This window comes from Harpia harpyja, chromosome 17 (genome assembly GCF_026419915.1).
Source record: "Harpia harpyja isolate bHarHar1 chromosome 17, bHarHar1 primary haplotype, whole genome shotgun sequence".
Lineage (NCBI taxonomy): Eukaryota > Metazoa > Chordata > Aves > Accipitriformes > Accipitridae > Harpia > Harpia harpyja.
In genome coordinates, this window is record NC_068956.1 from 885,283 (window position 1) to 903,628 (window position 18,346).

Below are 18,346 nucleotides of genomic sequence, written 5' to 3' on the forward strand. Positions count from 1 at the left end.
ACCCCCTGCCCCCTCCCTGCCCATCCTGGGGGGGCGGGTGCAGAACCCTGCCCCCCCCCCGGCTCCCCTTACCCCAGACCACCCCTCCTCACTGCTCCGCACCCTGGGATCCTCCTTGCTGCCATCCCGGTGCCCTCCAGGACCTTCTCCATCACCACCCCCCGTGGCCCCCCGAAGGGGGCTGCGTGGGGCAACCCTCTCTCCCTGGACTCAGGGGGGGCTACCCCAGGTCCGTGCAGCTGCTCGGGGTCTTTTGGTGGGGGGGGGACACACACCTGAAACATCCCTAAGGTGCCTGGGGGTCCCCTGCTGGCACAGGGGGGTCTCAGGGGGCTGAGGGAGGGGTGGCCGTGCAGACCCCCACCACCTGCAGCCTTGGCGGGGGGGGGGTTGCAGCAAGGGCAGGGGGCCGGTGGCGTCTTCAATAAATTAAGTTTTATTTGGATTAGTGTCATTTGCAAATGGGGTCAATAAATTACAGAACGGTTAAAAAAAACAAAAAAAAAGAAAGAAAAAAGGTGAAACCCAAACCCACCTCAACTGGGACGGGGGGGGGGACACCCTCGGCAGGGAGGGGACGGGGATGGGGTCCGACCGCAGACACACAGACAGGGACGCCGGCACAGCCGTGCCGGTGCTCACCGCGCTGCAAAGCCCACCGGCGCGGTGGGTGCAAGGGGCCGAGCTGCACCCTGGGCTCCCCCCGGGACCCTTTGCAAGGTCCCTGCCCAGTGGTGATGTGCCGGGGGGGGGGGTCCCGGCTGCATCCGTGCCAGCTCCGGTGAGAGCACCCATCCTGCTCCTGGCGCGGTGGTGACGGCCGGTGAGGGGTCGCGGCTCGTCCGAGGGTCCCACCGGCTGCTCCGCGTGGGTCCGTCCCGTGCCAGCCCCTCTCCGGAGGAGCTGCGGCATCACCGGAGCAGCTCAGCCCCGGCACAGCGGGATGGTGAGAGTTCCCGGTGCCTCGTCCCCGTTGGCAGCATCCACGGCATTGCCGGCGAGCGGAAAGCCCCAGTCCTGCGTTTGCCCCCACCCAAAATCTCGTTGCACCCCGGGGGGTGTGGGGGTGTTTCCTCCCCTCCAGTTCCGCCGGGCTGGGGTGCTGCTGGGGGGGGGGAGGGAGGCAAACCCGTGTCTGCAGGATTTGGGGGGGGGGGGTGCATCACCTCCCCCATGCCAAAGGGGGCTCTTGCTGCCAAATTCCCCAGCACTGCTCACCCCGTGGCCCCCAAAACCCCCACCCTAAAGTGCTTCCTCGCCCTCAGCCCAGCGGCACGGCCCGGGGGGGGGGGGGGCCTCCCGGGGGGGGGCCACCATGATGCCAGAGCACCCGCAGTGCCGTGGGGAGCCCCATAGCTGCCCCCACCCCTGGGGTGCACCGGGAGCCCCCCGAAAGTATGCTGGAGCAATGGCTCTGCCCAGGCATGCCGGCTGGGCCAGGGGCTGCTGCTCCCCCCCCCCACATTTGCACCCCCGTGGTCCCACAGCACCCATGGGTGGGTGGTGCCGGCGGGAGCCATCGGCAGGGGCTGCCCCCAGCTCCGGGTGCGTCCTGTCGGCACAGGGTCCGGGAGAGGGTGGGGGGGTCCCGTGGCCCCCTCGGGGAGCAGCCTTGGGTGCCGGCAGCTGGGCAGGGCTGGGGTTGGGGGGGGGGGTCCCCAGTTCATCTCCCCACCGGCAGCCGTTTGCCGGAGCATCACCGCTGGGTCCGCATCGACGCGGTGGGCAGGGGCCGGCGGTGGGGGCCGGGGGGGGTTCGGGGCAGCCGGATCCGGTGACCGGCACATCAGAAGAGGTTTGTCTTGAGGGCGTTGGGCTTCCGATGGAAGGAGGAGAGAACGCCGGAGAAAGGTCCCGGCACGGCTTCGGCGGGCTGCCAGGCCTTCAGCAGGTCGGTGGCGTTGGCGGTGCCGCTGCTGGTGCTCACGCCGGGCCAGATGGGCGCCTTGAGGGGCTGGGGGGGATGCCCGGGTCCCATGGGTGGCCCCGCACCGGGGCTGGGGCTCAGGCTGCTGCCGGGGCTGCCGAGGCTGCCGGCGGCGGGGCAGGGATGCCGTGCTGTCCGGCGTCGGGCTGCAGTTGGACTCCTTGGACTCGTCGTCCTCTGAGGAAGAGCGCGGCTCTGACTTCTTGCCGGCGGTGCCGGCGGTGGCACCGGCACCCTTGGCGTTGGCCGCCCGCTCCTGCTTGCGGAATTTGGCTCGGCGGTTCTGGAACCAGACCTGGAGGGAACGGGAGGACCCCGTGCTGCCATCCGTGGGGGTTTGGGGAACCCATGGGGCGCAGATGGCTCCGCTGCCCCCCCCCATGCCAGGGTGCTCTCCCCAGGGTGCCCCTTGCAACACCCCCACTCCCACGGGTGAAACGTTTTCCACTGCCCTGGGGAGAGGTCAATACATCTAAAACCAGCTACAGGGTTTGTGGCACTGATGCTGGGCGCTGGCACTGCTGCGGTGCTGCGGCACAAGCACCGGCGATGCCGGGGGGCTCTGCAGGGGCTCCTGGACAGACAGTGAGGGGCACTGCCGGGGCCCACGCTGCCCCCCTGCCTGCACCTCGCGGGGTCAGAGCCCCCCCCATGCAGCCTGTGCCCCCCCCCCAGGGTCTGCAGCACACACCTTCCCCACGGTGCCGACCGCAGCATCGACCCCGCTCACCATCCCCACCTGGGAGGGAGGTGACCCCAAAGATGGAACCCCCCCTCCCCGGCAAGGACTCAGTAGCACATGGTCCCGCAAGGTGCTGGCAGGATGGGGGGGGTCCATGGGCACCACCACCTCATCGCCAGCGGTTTTCCCCCAGGACCACGTCCATCACATCCCATTCCGAACCACAGCAGAGCTCTGTCCCCGCAGCTGCTGGGGATGTCAGCAGCCTTGCCTGGAAATGGCCGGACCCGGAAACACCGCCTGGTCCCCCCATCCTTGGGGACCAGGACTCCCCAGCACTGAGGGACTGCAGCGTCCATCCTGCCTGCAGGATGCTGAAGGCCAAGGGCAGGTTGTGCCGCTGCTGCGGAGGGGCGGCTGCTGGGGCCGAGCTGTGCCGTCCCGGTTAGCGCCAGCCGCCAGCCCGGCCGTATCCCCTGGCTGCTCCATGGCACTGCGGAATGCTTTGGGGGGACGGGGGCGAGCAGGGTCCCATGGGACCCTTCACCTGCAGAGCATCCCTGGTGCTCGGTGCAAGGACATGCTGGGGGGTGGCCCAGGGGCCGAGACGTTCCCTGGGGTGTCAGGGACACGGGCGCTGGCTCTGCCACGCCGGCGTCTCCCACTGCTGCCCCGATCGTGGCGCTGCCGGAGACGGATCTCACTGCTGGGACCCATTGAGCAGCCCAGGACCCCCCGGCCGAGGGGGCCCAGGGTTGGGGTGCAGCAGGACCCACTGAGGACACCCAGGGCGATCCCTCCTGAGCTGTCCCCATGTCACTGAGCTGTGGGTTACCACGGCTTGGGGTGCAGCGGGCACACCCCCCCCCCCCCGAGAACAACCCCGGAGTGTCCCGCATGATTCCTCAGGCTGTGCCTGCTGTGCCAGTCCCACCTGGCCCCTCTCATCCCTGCCTGGCCCCCAATAACCCAGCACAGTCCTGTCCGCCCCCCCAGCACCCACCGAGCACCTGCCCTGCACCCATGGAAATGGGGGAACCTTATTTTTCCCCTGTGTGCTGACAAAGCGACTCCCTCCACGGTGCCTGAGCCCATGCTGGGGGGGGGGGGGGGGCAGGAGCTGCCCCAAACCACCCCATTTTCACCCAAAACCAGAGGGGAGCTGGAGCCGAGGCTGGAGGGGGACATCCGCCCCAAACCCCCACGCACTCCACAGCTGGGCTGGGGGCCACTGGATGGGTCCCCTGTTGCTGTGGGATGTCACCCTCCCCATTGACCACCCCCCCCCAGCAGTGTCCCCCTCTCTGGAGGGGTCACACTGGCCGTGTCCCTCCAAGGGACATTGTCCAGCTGGGACCCTCTCCCCGCCGTGAGTCCCGGCGCCCTGTGAGGACCGCAGTGCAAACGAAGGGGGGGGCTGCACCCATGAAGGGGGGAGGCTGCACGGACAAAGGGGGGATCTGCATCACCGCAGGGCCGATCTCCATCCCCCACAGCCTTTACCAACTCCACCCGACCTCAATGCGTTTGGGACTGTAAAAAGTCATTGCTGAGGGGTGCCAGCGCAGCGGTGATGTGGCATGAGCCAACCCCCCCCCCTCTGCCAGCAGCCGGGCTGGGCCCCGGGGGATTCCTCTGAGCCCCCCCGGCAGAGCAGGGCTGTGTCGCATTCCGTCCCCTCGCCGCTGCGGTGACAAAGCCGGGTCCCAGCCCCGCTCCCTGTCCCCCGTCCCAGCCGATTGCTGGGGAACGACCCGGTGGAAACGCTCCGGTCCCAGCCAGGGCACCCGGCACCGGGAAAACACACGGACGCGTCGATTTGTGGGGGGTGGGTCCCCACGTTGGGACCCTGCGGTGGGTCCCCATCGCTTCCCCGACACGACCCCAATGCGAGCAGCAGGATCCCAAAGTCGGGGTGCAGCCACCTGGACCCCAGCTCTCTGGTGGGACCAGAGACCCCCCCCCATCCCCAGGCCCCTCACCTGCACCCGGGCTTCGGTGAGGTCGATTTTGAGGGCCAACTCCTCGCGGGTGTAGATGTCGGGGGTAGTGCGTCTCGGCGAAGACCCGCTCCAGCTCCTTCAGCTGGGAGCTGGTGAACGTCGTCCGGATCCGCCGCTGCTTCCGCTTCTCGTTGATCCCCGACGGGTCCGAGAAGAATTTGTAGGGCACTGGGGAGGGAGAGGAGGGGGTGAGGGGCTGGCACAGCGGGCAGGGCCGGCAGGGATACAGCGGGCAGGGGAACAGGGGATCACTGGGCAGGGTGGGCAGGAGAGACCGGGTGGGATGCAGGGAGCTGGGATGCAGCGGGCAGGGATGCAGCGGGCAGGGATGGACCGGGCAGGGATGCAGCGAGCAGGGATGCAGCGGGCAGGGATGGACCGGGCAGGGATGCAGCGAGCAGGGATGCAGCGGGCAGGGATGGACCGGGCAGGGATGCAGCGAGCAGGGATGCAGCGGGCAGGGATGGACCGGGCAGGGATGCAGCGAGCAGGGATGCAGCGGGCAGGGATGGACCGGGCAGGGATGCAGCGAGCAGGGATGCAGCGGGCAGGGATGGACCGGGCAGGGATGCAGCGAGCAGGGATGCAGCGGGCAGGGATGGACCGGGCAGGGATGCAGCGAGCAGGGATGCAGCGGGCAGGGTGGGCAGGACACAGCGGGCAGGGCAGGCAGGGCGGCCGCGGAGCTCGGGCGCTGCCTCCCCGCGCCCCCCGGTCCCGTTCGTTCGTTGCCGCCGCCCCCTCGGCGGGGTCCCCGGGCGGCGGGAGCGGGGCCGGTGCGGGGCCGGGAACCGGGGCCGAGGCTGGGGGGGGGCCGCCGGTCCCGTCCGGCGGCTCCTTCGTTGTCGGCGCCTCCGCGGGCAGCGCGTCCGCGGCGGCAACGAAAACGGAGCGGGGAAGGGGAGCCCGGCGGCGGTGACCCCCCCCCAGCCCCGCTCCGGGGCCGCCGCCGCCCCGGGGTCCTCGGGGGCTCCGCGGCCGCGCACGGGGCGCCCGCCCGGCAACGGGCCCGGGGGCGGCGGGGACCGGGCTCGGGGGCGGCCGTGGCGGGGCCAGCCTGGGCTGCGGGCACCGGCGGCACCGGGCACCGACGGGACAGGGAATCGATGGCAGCGGGCACCGGCGGGACCCGGAACCGACGGGACAGGGAATCGATGGCAGCGGGCACCGGCGGGACCGGGAACCGAGGGCAGCGAGCACCGGAGGTAGCGGGAATCGACGGTACCGGGAACCGATCGCACCGAGCACCGACGGTACCGGGTACCAACGGCAGCGGTCACCAGCGGCACCGGGCACCGCCGGCAGCTGGTACCGACGGTACTGGGAGCCGACGGCACCGAGCACGGACGGTTGCGAACACCGACGGTAGCGAGGAGTTACCGATGGCATCGAGCCCTGACGGCACCGAGCACCGGCGGCTCCGAGCACCGACGGCAGCTGTCAACGACGGCACAGAGCACCCGCAGTACCGGGCACCGGCGGCCCCGGGAACCGGCAGCGCCGGGCACCGGCGGCGGGGGATGCTCCCGCACGCCCGGCCAACGGGTGCTGGGGCTCGGGGACGGGGGGGGGCGGCGGGAGGCAAGCGGGGCTGGGGGGGGGGGGGTGCGTGGTGGCGTCCCCCGGTGGGCGCGGAGGGGGGTCCGGGGGTCCCGGCTCCGTTACCTGCCGAGTAGGGCGAGGGCTGGTGGTCGCGCAGCGCGCCCAGGGCGCAGTTGGCGGAGGCGAGGGGGGGGCAGGCGGGCCCGGTCCCGAAGCCCCCCCGCATGGGGCTGTACTGGAAGGAGCCGGCCTGGCTGCAGGGGCTGAACTCGTAGGCGGACGCCTCCATGGCGGCCACGCAGGAGTCGTAGGAGTTGAGGTAGGAGTAGTCCATGGCGAACATGGAGCGGCCCCGGCTGCCGCCCGCCCGTTACCGCCGCCGCCTGCCCGCCGGCCCCCGGCCCGCCCCCGCCATCCGCCGCCCCAGCCCGCCCCGGGCCGCCGCGCCCCGTAAATATACCGGCGGGGGGAGCGGCGGACAAAGGCTGCGCTCGCCGGGGGCTTTTGCATGACAATATCTCCCGGGGACGGCGGGCGCAGCAGGAGCGGGCGGAGCCGCCGGCCCCCCCCCCCCCCCCCCCGCCCGCCGCCGCCCCCCGCCCTTAACCCTTCGTGGGCGCCCGACGAGATCCGCACAGCCCCCCCAACTCAGCCCCACACCCCCCCCCCCCCCGGCTCCCGCCCCGGTCCGGCCCCGGCAGCCGCGCACGTCGGGGCGGGCGGTGGGCAGCGGCCCCGGGGCGGGCGGGCGGCCCCGCCGTCCCTGCCGGTGTGCCGGGTCCTCGGCAGGGCCCCCTCCGCACTCCCCCCCCCGGTCCCGGTCCCGGGGAACCAGCAGCAGCGGCCCCGGTACCGGTGCCAGCCCCGTCCCGTTCTCCATCCCTGTCCCCGCCACGGCCCCATCCCCACCGTCCCTCCCGTCCCTGTCCCCAGCTCCTTCCCGTCCCCTGCCCCGTCCCCAGCCCTGCCCCATCCCCATCCCACCCCAATCCCATCCTCATCCCAGTCCCATTCCCAATCCCCATCCCCACTCCATCCCAATTCCATCCCCATCCCAATCCCTATCCCCACTCCATCCCATCCTCATCCCAATCCCCAATCCAGTCCCATTCCCAATCCCCATCTCCACTCCATCCCCATCCCAATCCCTGTCCCATCCCCACTCCATCCCATCCCAATCCCATCCTCATCCCAATCCCCATCCCAATTCCATCCCCATCCCACTGTGCCCCCATGGATCCACCCCCACCCGACCCCCAGCCCTTCCTCCCCCCCCAGCACCGCTCCCCACCCCCCCTCCACCCACAGACACCCCACGGCAGCACAGGGGGGGCCCCAGGGCAGCCGCCCATGGGGTCAGCCCCTCCCTGCCCCATGGCAGTTGGGGTGAGGGGTGCCCCCCAGCCAGCGCAGCCCCTGTGCCCCAGTGCTGGGGGTCCCACAGGGATGGGGAGCGGGGCTGGGGGGTCCTTCGTGGCCCCCAGCTCTGACAGGGCTCCTGCCCAGCCCCAGCCCCCGCTGTCCCGGGGGGGGGTCACAGGATGATCCTGGGGTCGGGGGGGGGGGGGTCTGGGCACCCGCCTCCATCCCGCACCCAGGGGCCCCCTGCCCTTGGGAAGAGATGACTTCTCGGGGGGGCCCGGCTGCCGCTTTGCCAGCCGAGTGCGGATGATGCTCTGCCAGCACCGGGGAGCGAGGGGCAGCGGCCCCTGGCGTGGGGGGGACAGGCAGCAGATTGTCCCTGTCCCTGTTTTGTCAACCCCCCCCAGCCCCTCCATCCATCCACCCCGACCCCAGTGGCCGCCGGGTCCCCAATGTCCCCGAGCACCGGCCGCCCTTGAGGTCGCATCCCGGGAAGGTTCCGGGGCATGTGCTGCGGGAAGGGCCCACTGTCCCCTGGGACCACCATCTGGGGTGGGGGACGGGACACGGGGGTCCCCTTCACCGGGGGGGGGGGGGTGGCTCTGGGGCTGAGCATCCCAGGAGCAGGAGGGCAGCAGGGGCACCCCCACCACACATGGGTGCATGGGGGGGAGCAGGGGGCTGAGAGGGGGTGCTCAGCCCCCTCTTCCTCTCCTCTCCCCGGGCCCTTTGCCCCCCCCCCCCAATTTGCAGCCTGGTTGCATTTCAAAGCGCCTCATCCCTGCCCTGCTGGGCCCCCCCCGCCCAGCTGAGGGCAAGGTAAAAGCTTTGCCCCTTTTCAGCGGCACTGGGGGGGGTGCAGGGCAGGGATTTGGGGAGGATTTGGGGACATTTTCAAGACAAACACTTTCACTAAAGAGGATTTAAAAGTCTAATTACGCCCAGCTAAGGGCTTTGTGCCCACAGCCCGGGGAGGAGGGGGGGTCCCTGCCCTCTCAGCGGGCATCGGCCCCCCCCCGGGGGTGGGGGGAAAGGCCAGACCCTGCCCAGGGCCTGTGGCATCAGCTCTGCCCATGGGGCTCATCCCTGCTCGGGCACAGGGATGGGGCTGGGGTGCTTGGCACTGGCCCCCGCTGTCCTGGGGGCTGCCCAGGACCTGTCCTGCCCCATCTCCTGCCCCGTGTCCTCTCCCATCTCCTGCTCTGTATCCAGCCCCATGTCCTGCCCTCCGTCCTGCCCCATGCCCTGTCCCGTGTCCTGCCCCATCTCCTGCCCCATGCCCTGCCCTGCATCTTGCCCCATGCCCTGAGCCATGTCTTGTCCTGCATTCTGCCCCACGTCTCGCCCCATGTCCCGCAGGGCAGAGCTGATGCCCCCGCTCCTGGCCGGGCTCCCCTCACTGGGAGCTGCCACCCGGGTGAGCTGGGTCTGGGTCCGGGTCTGGTCCCTCGCCGTGGGACCCTTGGGACACCCGTGAGCGCGGGCAGGGGCTGATGGGTGCTCCCCACCCGCGCCCACCCCAGCTGCGCCGGCCGAGCGGGCAGGTTGCTAAACAAGTTAATTAGATCATGGAGCTGGAGGCTGGCGGCTGAGCGAGAGCCCCGACTGTCAGGCTGCTGGAGTTGTGAAAAAGTTAATTCAATTAAGTTTTCCCTCTAAACTAATTAGGTAGCAATCTGCCACGCAAGGAGCTGCTGCTATTGCTACCCAGAGCCAGGGGCAGAACGGGGAAGGGGGGGGTGAGGAGGATGAGGGGGATGAAGGAGAAGAGGAGAGGGAGGGGGACAAGGGGGGGATATAGGGGAGGGAAGCGGGATGGTGGGTGAGCTGGGGCACCCCGTCCCTGCCCGGCCGGGGGTGAGGGGCAGTGCCAGGGAGACCCCCTGCATCCCTGTGGCTCCCGTGGGAGCTGGGATGCAGATGTGGGTGAAACCTCCTGATTTCGGTGAGTGAAAGAAGATGGGTGCTGGCAGCAGGGGCACCTGGTTGTCCCCAGCATGGCCTGATGGGGTGGGGGCACAGGCTGACACCCCTCCCCATGAAACAGTTGCCAATGGCAGCGGGAAGGACTGGGGATGGTGCAGGAGCTGGGGACAGGGACGCTCCGTCCCTCCATCCCGCCAGACTCTGGGGACCGTCCATGACCCGAGGGCCGTGTCCATGTGTCCAGGTGGGCTGGGGCCCCTCTGGAGCTGGGGGCGCTGATAGGACCCTCTCTAACGGGACCCCCTTTGGGCATAACCCAGGTGCCCTGCACAGCTCAAGTCCCAGCTTTGTCGGGGTCGTTGACCAGGTGCAGCCCATGCCCTGTAGCAGCACCTGATGGCAGCACCCATGGCATCATCCCATGTCCCATCCAGGCCGTGTCACCCCACAGGGACACCCATGCTGCGGCGCAGACCCCCAGCAAGTCCCGGCCCCGCTGCCACCGCGGCAGTTGGTCCCGCACCGTGCACGGCCCAGTGGTGCCGGAGGCCTCCGGCCGCCACCGCCGCTTTGTTCCCGGTGACAAAGCCCCAAGCCGGGGCTGCACCGAGGCCCCTCCGCTCGCTGGAGCTCGCCTGCCCCTAATCGAATTAGGAGCCCGGCACGGGGCTGAAGGCTGGCGGTAATTGAATTTCCCCCGTCACAGCCTGATGTTTCTCCCCTCCGGATCCTGCCTCCCGTTTATTGTTCCCGGCCTGGCTGCGGTGGCACATTTATTTGATCTGTCAGAGGGAGCCCTTTCACCCGCTGCTGTTTGCTCAGAGGACGCCGGCGCCGCGCCTCCAGCACAATTAAAAACAAATAAAATGATCAGGGAGGGCCCCATGTGCCCCCCAAGTGCCGTCCCGGCCGGGATGCTCCTGCTGATGGGGCCCTCGTGGCTGTACTCCCTTGGGGGCACGGCACGGCACGGCATGGTACAGCATGGCATGACACAGCATGGCACAGTAAAGCATGGCAGAGATTGGCATAGCATGGAACAGAATGGCACGGCACGGCACAACCTGACATGGCACGGCACAGCATGGCACAGCACAGCGTGGTGTGGTGCAGAATGACATAGTGTGATGGCACGGCACGGCACAGCGTGACCCGGCACAGCATGGCATGGCATGGCATAGCATGCCACAGCATGACATTTCATAGCGTGGCACGGCACAGTATGGCACAGCATGCCTGGCCGTGGGCTCCCTGCTCTCCTCGCGTCCCAGCCAGCAGCTCCAGGCAGGGATGGGGCCCGTTCCCGCTGCCGTGCAGGAGCACCCGCGAGAGCCCCGGCACCGGGTGCCCCGAGCCCGGCGGTGCCGGCGTGGGGGTGCTGGTGTCGTGGCACAGGGGTGCTGGGGAGGGAGCTGCTCCCTGGGGCTGCGTGGAGGGAATCTGCCTTCATCCCTGGGGTCAGCCTCAGCGTCATGCAGCACTGCCCGGCACAGCACACTCAGCTCTGCCCCCCCCGCCCCATCACACACTTTACCACTGCTGCAAGACCCGTTTTCAGCCCCATTTCTCCTTGCAGCCCCCCAGGTTTGGGGCCTGGCTGGCACCTGGGGAGTTCCCGGGGATCCCAGCTTTGCCCTGCGGTGCCACCCTGGGGCTGCCCATCCTGCACCGGGCCGGTGCGGTGCTGGACGTCGGCCGGAGGCAGCCGAGCCCCCGTGTCCGTGCAGACCGTGGGGCTGGTGTTCGCCAGCGTCTTGTCGCTGCGGGAGGTGACAGCAGGTTTGGGGATGCTGCTTGCTGCCCTGCGAGGCACCCCGGTGTTTTCGGGGACCCCCTCCCCAAGCCCTGGCCCCTGTGCAGCCTTGCCTGCCTGGGGCAAGGACGCGAAGGGGTGGGTGATTCCCTGGCTGTGGCACAGGGAAGAAGCAGGGACCGAGCCAGCAAACTCCCCTTCCCACCCGTCGGGTTGGAGTCAGCCATGCCCACCACGGCAGCGGCTGAATCTCTTCCTGGTCCTCCCGTGAAAATCTGAATTTGGGAGGGTCCAGAAAAGCCCAGCGAAGCTCCAAAACTCTTTCAGGGGAAGAGAAACCTGCTTTGGCTATCCCGCTGTCCTCTTGCTGGTCACCCTGAGTGGCTCGTAAAGGTCGAATCCTGCTGCCAGAGACCCCCTTCCCCATCCAGCTGATCCCTGGGCATTGCCAGCCCCCGCATCCCAGCGCCTGGGTGGGAACAGGCTCATCCTCTCCGGCTCCATCACCCACCCGCTGCCAGCCCGAAGCTGCCCGGGAGTGGACGGGGGTTGAGAGGAGCAGGGCACCCACGGACCACCAGCACGGGCGATGCCCAAGATGGGGCAGCTCCACTTGCCATCCCAGCAGCTCCGTTTAGGCAGAGCTTTTCCCCTTTTCCAGCCTTCCTTCCCCGTTTGCAGCCCTGGCCGAAGGCAGCGCTCAGGTCCCCAGCAGCATTACTGAATTAAGACTCACGACAGGAAAAGGTGACCAGGGTGAAAAGGTGGGTCAAGGCAGCCCCCCCCCCCCCCCCCCCCCAACCTTCACGTATCCCCTGGAAAATGAGTGCCAGTGCCAAAACTAAAGCCACGCCATGGCCTGGCAGCACCAGCGATGCTTGGGTGGGGGGACTTCACATAGTGGCTTTGCTGTGTTGGATGGGGCCATCACCTCCGATCCGTCCCTGTCCCCACGCCGGGGGGACTGTGACTTAAGGCTTATTGATTCGGGAAGGCTATTTGGTTTGATTTCCTTTTGTATTTAATTTCTTACTCTTCATAATCCACCTCTGTGACACGTCACCGGCTGGAGGAGTGGGTGCTGTGTCGGTGAAGCGCCGCTGTCTCGGCAGCAGAGAGGGCTCCTCTCCCGGCGGGGTGACCGTGCACCTCGAACCCAGCCGGTACCCACCGTGGGACACCTCATCCCACGCGCCCAGGACCGACAGGCACGACCCTGCACTGGGACCCTCGCCAAGGAAGGCAAACCCCCGTATCGCTCACACCGCTGGGCCACGCTTTCCCCCAAACCCCGGCAAGGCTCCGCAAATGCGGCTGCCGGCAGGATCAGTCCCTGCAGAGCTCACGGCTCGGGAGAGCAAAACCTCCCGCATACAAACACGCAGGAAAAATCCAATTCTGCCCAGTGACAGCCACTGTAATTGGTCTGGGCTGGGGACCTTTGCTCCAGCTCTGACACTGGGGACAGCTTGGGCAGCTAGGTTAAGCCCGAGATATTAAATATTTCCCTGAATCGGGTCAGAAGCAAAGCAGTGGGGAGGATTTAGCGAGGGGTTTGCACTGGGATGTTGCCCGGCCAGGACAAGGAGATGTGTCGGTGTTGTTCACGGCTCCCAGCGAGGAGCAGGAGATGCAGGAGCCCCCCGGGGACGTGTCCTGCCCACAGGCAATCCCCACCTCTGCTCTACCCGTCCTCTCCGTGCCCGTGCCAGACACAGGTCGTATGTGCACGCCGTGTTTATTGCCAATAAATAAAGAGAAGCGGGCAAAATACAGAGTCAGAGTGCCTGGTGGCTTTTAAAATGAAGCTGTCGCACACACGATCCCTGTCCTACCCCTTTCCAGCCGCAGTCCAACCCAGCAAACCCAGCCTCCGCAGCAAGCCTCCTCTTTAAGGAATGACAAATCCTACCAGAGCCGGATACCCCAGCTCCCATATGGTCTGAAATCTACTTTCCCCTTTCTTAAAAAGCTTCGATGCTTTCTCTTGTGCCAAGTGAAACCCCAGGACCCTCCACCTATATGTCCCCGAATGGCAGCGTGGCACCTCACCACCCACAGCTACAGCTCCAGAGCCCTCTGCGCCCGCCCCAGAGTAAGCAGGCGCAGGCTGATCGGGCAGCTCCTGCCTGCCCGTGCCTGGCTCCAGGCAGCGGAGGTAGCAGGAGCACAGCTTTGCCCCTGCCCTACCTACTGCCTGCCCTCACTGATGTGGCCACATGGCACACTTCTGAGTCTCGCGGTATTTTATTGTCAGCCCGCGCTGCCCGCAGGCAGCTGCTGGGGCAGAGTGTGCTCCAGGAGTGCTCATTGCTGCCTACAAGAAGTAAGTAATGTTTTCTGGGTTCAGAGGCGCTTGGATGTCCAGTTTTCGGGATTTGCTGTCTTTCTCCACTATCTCCAACCGCAGGGTGGGCATCTTTGTTTTTTCCGCTCCAGGGGAAGAGCTGTCCTTGGTTTTCAGCAGATGCTTGTCCGAGTCCTCCACCGTGATCCTCAAGGTGCAGCCCCTCGGCAGCAGGTCCTGCTCGTAGGCAGCTGCCAGCTGGTTCACAACGCGCCGCTCAACCTGAAGAAATAAAACCAGCTCCCATCAGAAAACACCTGTGAGCAGCCTCCCAGGGAGCCGGGCAGCTCTCCTTCCCACCTCCAGGCAGCGCAGGGTCCCAGAAGCTCCTGCTCATCCTACTTATTCCCTGTCTCTTTCTGGAGTGTACTGGCTGTGCCATTTCCTCCCACAGACCATGAACGTCTGCCCTCGGGAGCTGTGGGGACCCTCTTCTGCAGGACAGACCCAAGCAATAATCCCCTCCTGACTCCCCCTGTGCAGAGCAGGGCTGGAGGTGATGCCATGGGCTTCACCCGTGCTCTGTCCTTGGCTTTACCTCGTGTTTGATAGACCGGGCACCGTAGTGCAAGTTGTAGCCGTCAGCCAGCACGTCCATGACCTCCCTGTCCCAGAGCAGGGTGATGTTGTGCCTCGCCTTGGCCTGCCGGGTGAGGAGGAAGAGGAAGAGTTACTGAAGCCTTCAAGCAACCCTGGCACCCCATTCCTTGAGCAGTGGGGGGGACACACCACGGGCAGCACGGTGGGGTGTGAGCAGTCCTGGGCCAAGGAAGAAAGGGCACCAAGAGCTCCACCAGGCCAGACCCACCAAAGCAAGTGGTCTGCCAATTTCTATTTAGCCCCACTGGAGAGCTCAGATGTGTAAGGACCAATTAGACAAATAATGTCTCTGAACGTGCCCTGAAGCTCATTGCTGCCCCAACACAGGAGGAACCGTCCTCCACCGTCCCAGGAGGTCCCCACCCTCCTGAGTAGGGTCCCCTCATGTTGAACACCATGTGAGACTATGGTAAAGATATACATTCACTCTGTGTCCACATCAGGAGGATGAAGGCTTGGGCAGGGACTTCCTCCTGCTCATGCATTGCTTGAGAAGTTACCTCTAAAGCCATGGATGGTTTTTACCTTCTTGGCCCAAAAATTCAGCTCCTTGTTGACAAGCTGGATGAGCTCCGAGTGGCAAAAAGGGAGAAAATAGACAATCTCATTGATCCTCCCCAGGAACTCATCTCGTCTGAAGTGAGCCTGCAGGGACAAGGGGCGAAGGTCAGCGGAGACAGGGTTGGTGACCCCGATAGGGACAGTAGTGACAGTGACGCTGCAGGAGAAGCTCCCCAGGGATCACCTCCACCTCCGACAGCTCACGCATCCATGTGGCGAGGCCCTGAAGCCATCCCACCCCATGCCATGGAGCTGGAAATCCATGGTGCCAGATCTCAGGTCACCAGGAGTACCTCTCAGCATGGCTTATAGGAGGAATTAATTCTTCTGGAGATGGCAAGAGGAACTAGAAACAAATCTCTCCTGCAGTGTAAGCCCAGCTCCAGCCTCTTCTGCTGTTTGCTCCTGCCCGAGCCACTTACAGTAACACCCCTCGCTGCTCTCAGGGTCTCCCAGTTCTGAGGCTCCGATCTGAGCCTTCTGCCGGGAGGTCAAATTCTTGGTCTCTGTAGGAGCTGCCAGGCAAGCAGCACCATGAAGTGCTTCAGAAACGTCTTAAAGAAACTTAATGCCATCAGGATGTGTTGCTGTGGCCAGGTTTTCCTGGCCCCTCTGCAGCAGTGCAGGAGCTAAGCAGACGGTGACCCTGGGAGAGCAGGGAACCCCCAAAATCCCAGTGTAGCACTTCCCACCCTATGTTCCCCTTCTTGTCTCATGTTGTTGCTCTAATACAAGAGGACAGGGAGTGAGTAAGAAGCTGTTATTTGTTTCTGCTGGACTCTGACCTTACTTCTTAGTGGGTGAAAATTAAAAAACGACGTCATGTCACTTATCTCACAGCTGGGTGAGGAACATGGATATTGCATCGAATGACTGAGTGACCAAAGCTCAGGATACCTGAAACATAAGCCATGAAAAAAATCATTCGTACCTTCAAGATGGGGCGAATAACCTTTTCCTTGAACTGCTTGGAGATGGTTATCTTGTCAGTCATCTGGACATCCTCTGGAAGACAGACGGGGTGTTGGTGGGTAAGGTGGGACACGGGCTTCCCATCTGCCCAGCTCCCGGAGGATGGACGAGCAAAGCAGTGTGACAAGGAGCCAGAGGCTGAGCAGGGGGGTGAGGTGGGGGTCCGGAGGGAACCTCAGAACAGACCTGGAACCTCCACACCCACCACCATCCACGCTTGGTTCAGTAGTGGGGTGTCCCTGCGCTTGACACTCTGGACAGCGTGTCTGGGTCTCCCGTGGCTGCCCCTGCACGTGTCGGGTGCCCGAGGAGAGCACCCTACACTGACGTGTTTCACTTGCATGGCAAAAGAGCTCCGGCTCTGCCTCCGCTCTCTGCCCTACACCCCCAGGAGCTGCCGCCCGGAGGTTTCGGACAGCAGGAGTCCTCACTCGGCCTCCACAGACCCCGGCCGGTGGCTGGGGTCTGGGAGCCGGTGGTAATTACATTACACACAGGGCACATCGACAGCCGTGGCTGCTCTGCGTAGGCTCCTGCAGCTCTGTCAGGCACAGAGGAACAGTCCTCCGTCCCTTCAGCAAACTGCAAAACCCCTGTTCTGACGGTTTGTGGCACAACTCTGCCTCTGGCCGGAGTCTACTTCCCTCAGCTGACTGCAGATGGAGCCAGGGTCTGGCTGGCTCCCGAATCCCAGCTCTGAACAGACGGCTCAAATGCAAGGTTTACCTGTCTGCCGCCCAAATTTGCTTTTCCCTTTGTCTTTACCGTCTCATTCCTTCCTACATCTTCATGCATTTAACTTCACATGCTATTTTAATGCAAGGATGCTCATTGGGAGATCCCTTGCATCCAAGGTGCTCTGGATAGGATCCTGACACGCGGGGCAGTGGAGAAAGACCCACGCTGGGTGCTGGGAGCCCTTCCCAGCTCGCAGCCTTGGCGCAGATCGTTGCACCCCCAGCAGCGGCAGAAGGAGCTCTCTTCCACCAGACCCACACTGGTGCCAGCATGCAACGAAGCGGTGCTGTGCGCTCTGAAATCACCTCTTCTTCTTTTCCCCCATGGCAGACACGAGCACGCTCGTGGTTCTTGTTTGCATCCTGGGTGAGGAGTTTGCTGCACAGCATGGGGGAGATAGACAGTATGGCCCATCCGTGCAGTCTAAATGGAGCAGGGGGGGGTGTCTTTGGTTATAAGGATTTGGCCCATTTCACTTCTCTGTTTTCTGCTAAAAGACACCAAGGGGTTTTTCACTAAGTCACAGGAACTCGGCATGGCATTCTGGAAGAGGAGAGCTGGAGAAGGCAGAAGAGACAGAGCTGCCCCCCATATTCAGGTTTGCCACCAGTAATATCTGCTGCTTCCACTCGCAGACGCAGAGATGCTGCAGAAGCAGCTCCTTCCCTCTATCTTTCCATTTATCTGCCCGCCCAGGCACTTACGCTGACCTGGCCACTGCCTTCAAGAGCATCTCCAAGCCAAGAACTCAGTAAATTGCAAAGAGCTCCACGAAACTCAATTGAGGGCAGGCTTCTGAGCCGAAATGCATTTTCCGGCTATGCTCTCTCACTGCCGTTTGCTCACTGCAGCTGTCTGCTGTACAGTTCTAGAAATTAAAATTCAATGCTTTCCTCGTTTAGGAGAAAAGTGCTTGGCATTTTAAAATGTTATTCTTGAAAGTTCAGTTGCAGGCATGCTTTGTCCTTTACCTAGTTTGATTGAAGTTTAAAGATTCTGAATTAAGCCAGCTTTGGCATCCACTTCTCAAAATAAAAAGGAAGAGACAGTGAGAAAGAAGCTGGAAAATACATTTGACACCAAAACCAAACATTTTTTCCTGCTCCCGTGGAGCTGATGCAGAGGGCTGTGGTTGTTTCCCGGGCACAGCCACAGCACACACTGCACACCACAGCTTCTCCGGGCATTTCCACTGGTGAGCAGAACTCTCGAGACTGACCTTTAGGAAATATGGTGCATCTGTGACAGCACATACTGTGACGTACCCTATGGAAGATGCATGTCCAGACATTTAAGACCATAAATGGGTCTTAAAAAAAAAAACAAACTGATGAGTTTTTTAAAACTGATGAGAAAACAAGGGATGCAGCCATTGTTTGTGGCTGCCTGGTTATCCACAGGCACAGCAGCACGCGATGGAGATGATGTTTCCCTGTGCCAGTGCCTGTGCTTACAAACTGCCACGCATTTTAGAGCTAGAAGGGACGGCCCCTGGTGCAGGCGTTGCCGACCACCGTCCGTCCATCCCTCCTTGGCACAGCAGAGACCTACCAGTCCCTGGGGCCTCCTGGTGCCACTGCAGTTATCACCAACTGGCTGGTGAAGGGTCGCGCATAAATTGGGACTCTGCTGCCTTCAGCGGAGTTGTGTAGTTCAAATCTTAGAGGCTGCCCTTGCTCTACTCAATTCTCCTTTTATTACCTCATTCACATTTTTGGAAAATTTTCTACAAGACTCTGATGTGTGGGTCCAGGGCTCCATTCCAAGGTGAAGTAAAATTGATTAAGCTCAGTCCTTTTTGGAAGGACTGTGAGGAAACAAAACTCTTCCTCTTTAATATGAGCACCTGTACCAGCCCCAGTCTTTTCTAGAAAGCATTTGGAAGGGTCCTGAAAGAATGAAAAGGGTGAGGAGATAAAGGAAGAGCGCACAG

General features: G+C 64.2%; 3 protein-coding genes across 3 annotated transcripts in view; 1 reads left to right on the forward strand and 2 right to left on the reverse strand.

The window, feature by feature from the left end:
- The window catches only part of ARAP1 (ArfGAP with RhoGAP domain, ankyrin repeat and PH domain 1), a 184,971-nt gene that overhangs the window by 23,336 nt on the left and 143,289 nt on the right, over window positions 1-18,346 (forward strand). The gene's annotated exons all lie outside the window — the stretch shown is intronic.
- On the reverse strand, window positions 1,744-6,613 carry PHOX2A (paired like homeobox 2A). Its single transcript, XM_052812704.1, is given in 5 exon segments — window positions 1,744-2,045; window positions 2,047-2,222; window positions 4,592-4,654; window positions 4,656-4,780; window positions 6,278-6,613. Coding segments are annotated over 5 exon segments (843 nt in total). The 5' UTR covers window positions 6,498-6,613; the 3' UTR covers window positions 1,744-1,786.
- Window positions 12,918-18,346, reverse strand: part of CLPB (caseinolytic mitochondrial matrix peptidase chaperone subunit B) — an 86,171-nt gene continuing 80,742 nt past the window's right edge. The window contains exons 13-16 of the mRNA XM_052812702.1: window positions 15,635-15,708; window positions 14,668-14,787; window positions 14,081-14,185; window positions 12,918-13,764 (exon numbers count right to left, since the gene is read on the reverse strand). Coding sequence (XP_052668662.1) covers window positions 13,513-13,764; window positions 14,081-14,185; window positions 14,668-14,787; window positions 15,635-15,708 — 551 coding nt within the window. The 3' untranslated portion in view covers window positions 12,918-13,512. The remainder of the gene's footprint in view (window positions 13,765-14,080; window positions 14,186-14,667; window positions 14,788-15,634; window positions 15,709-18,346) is intronic.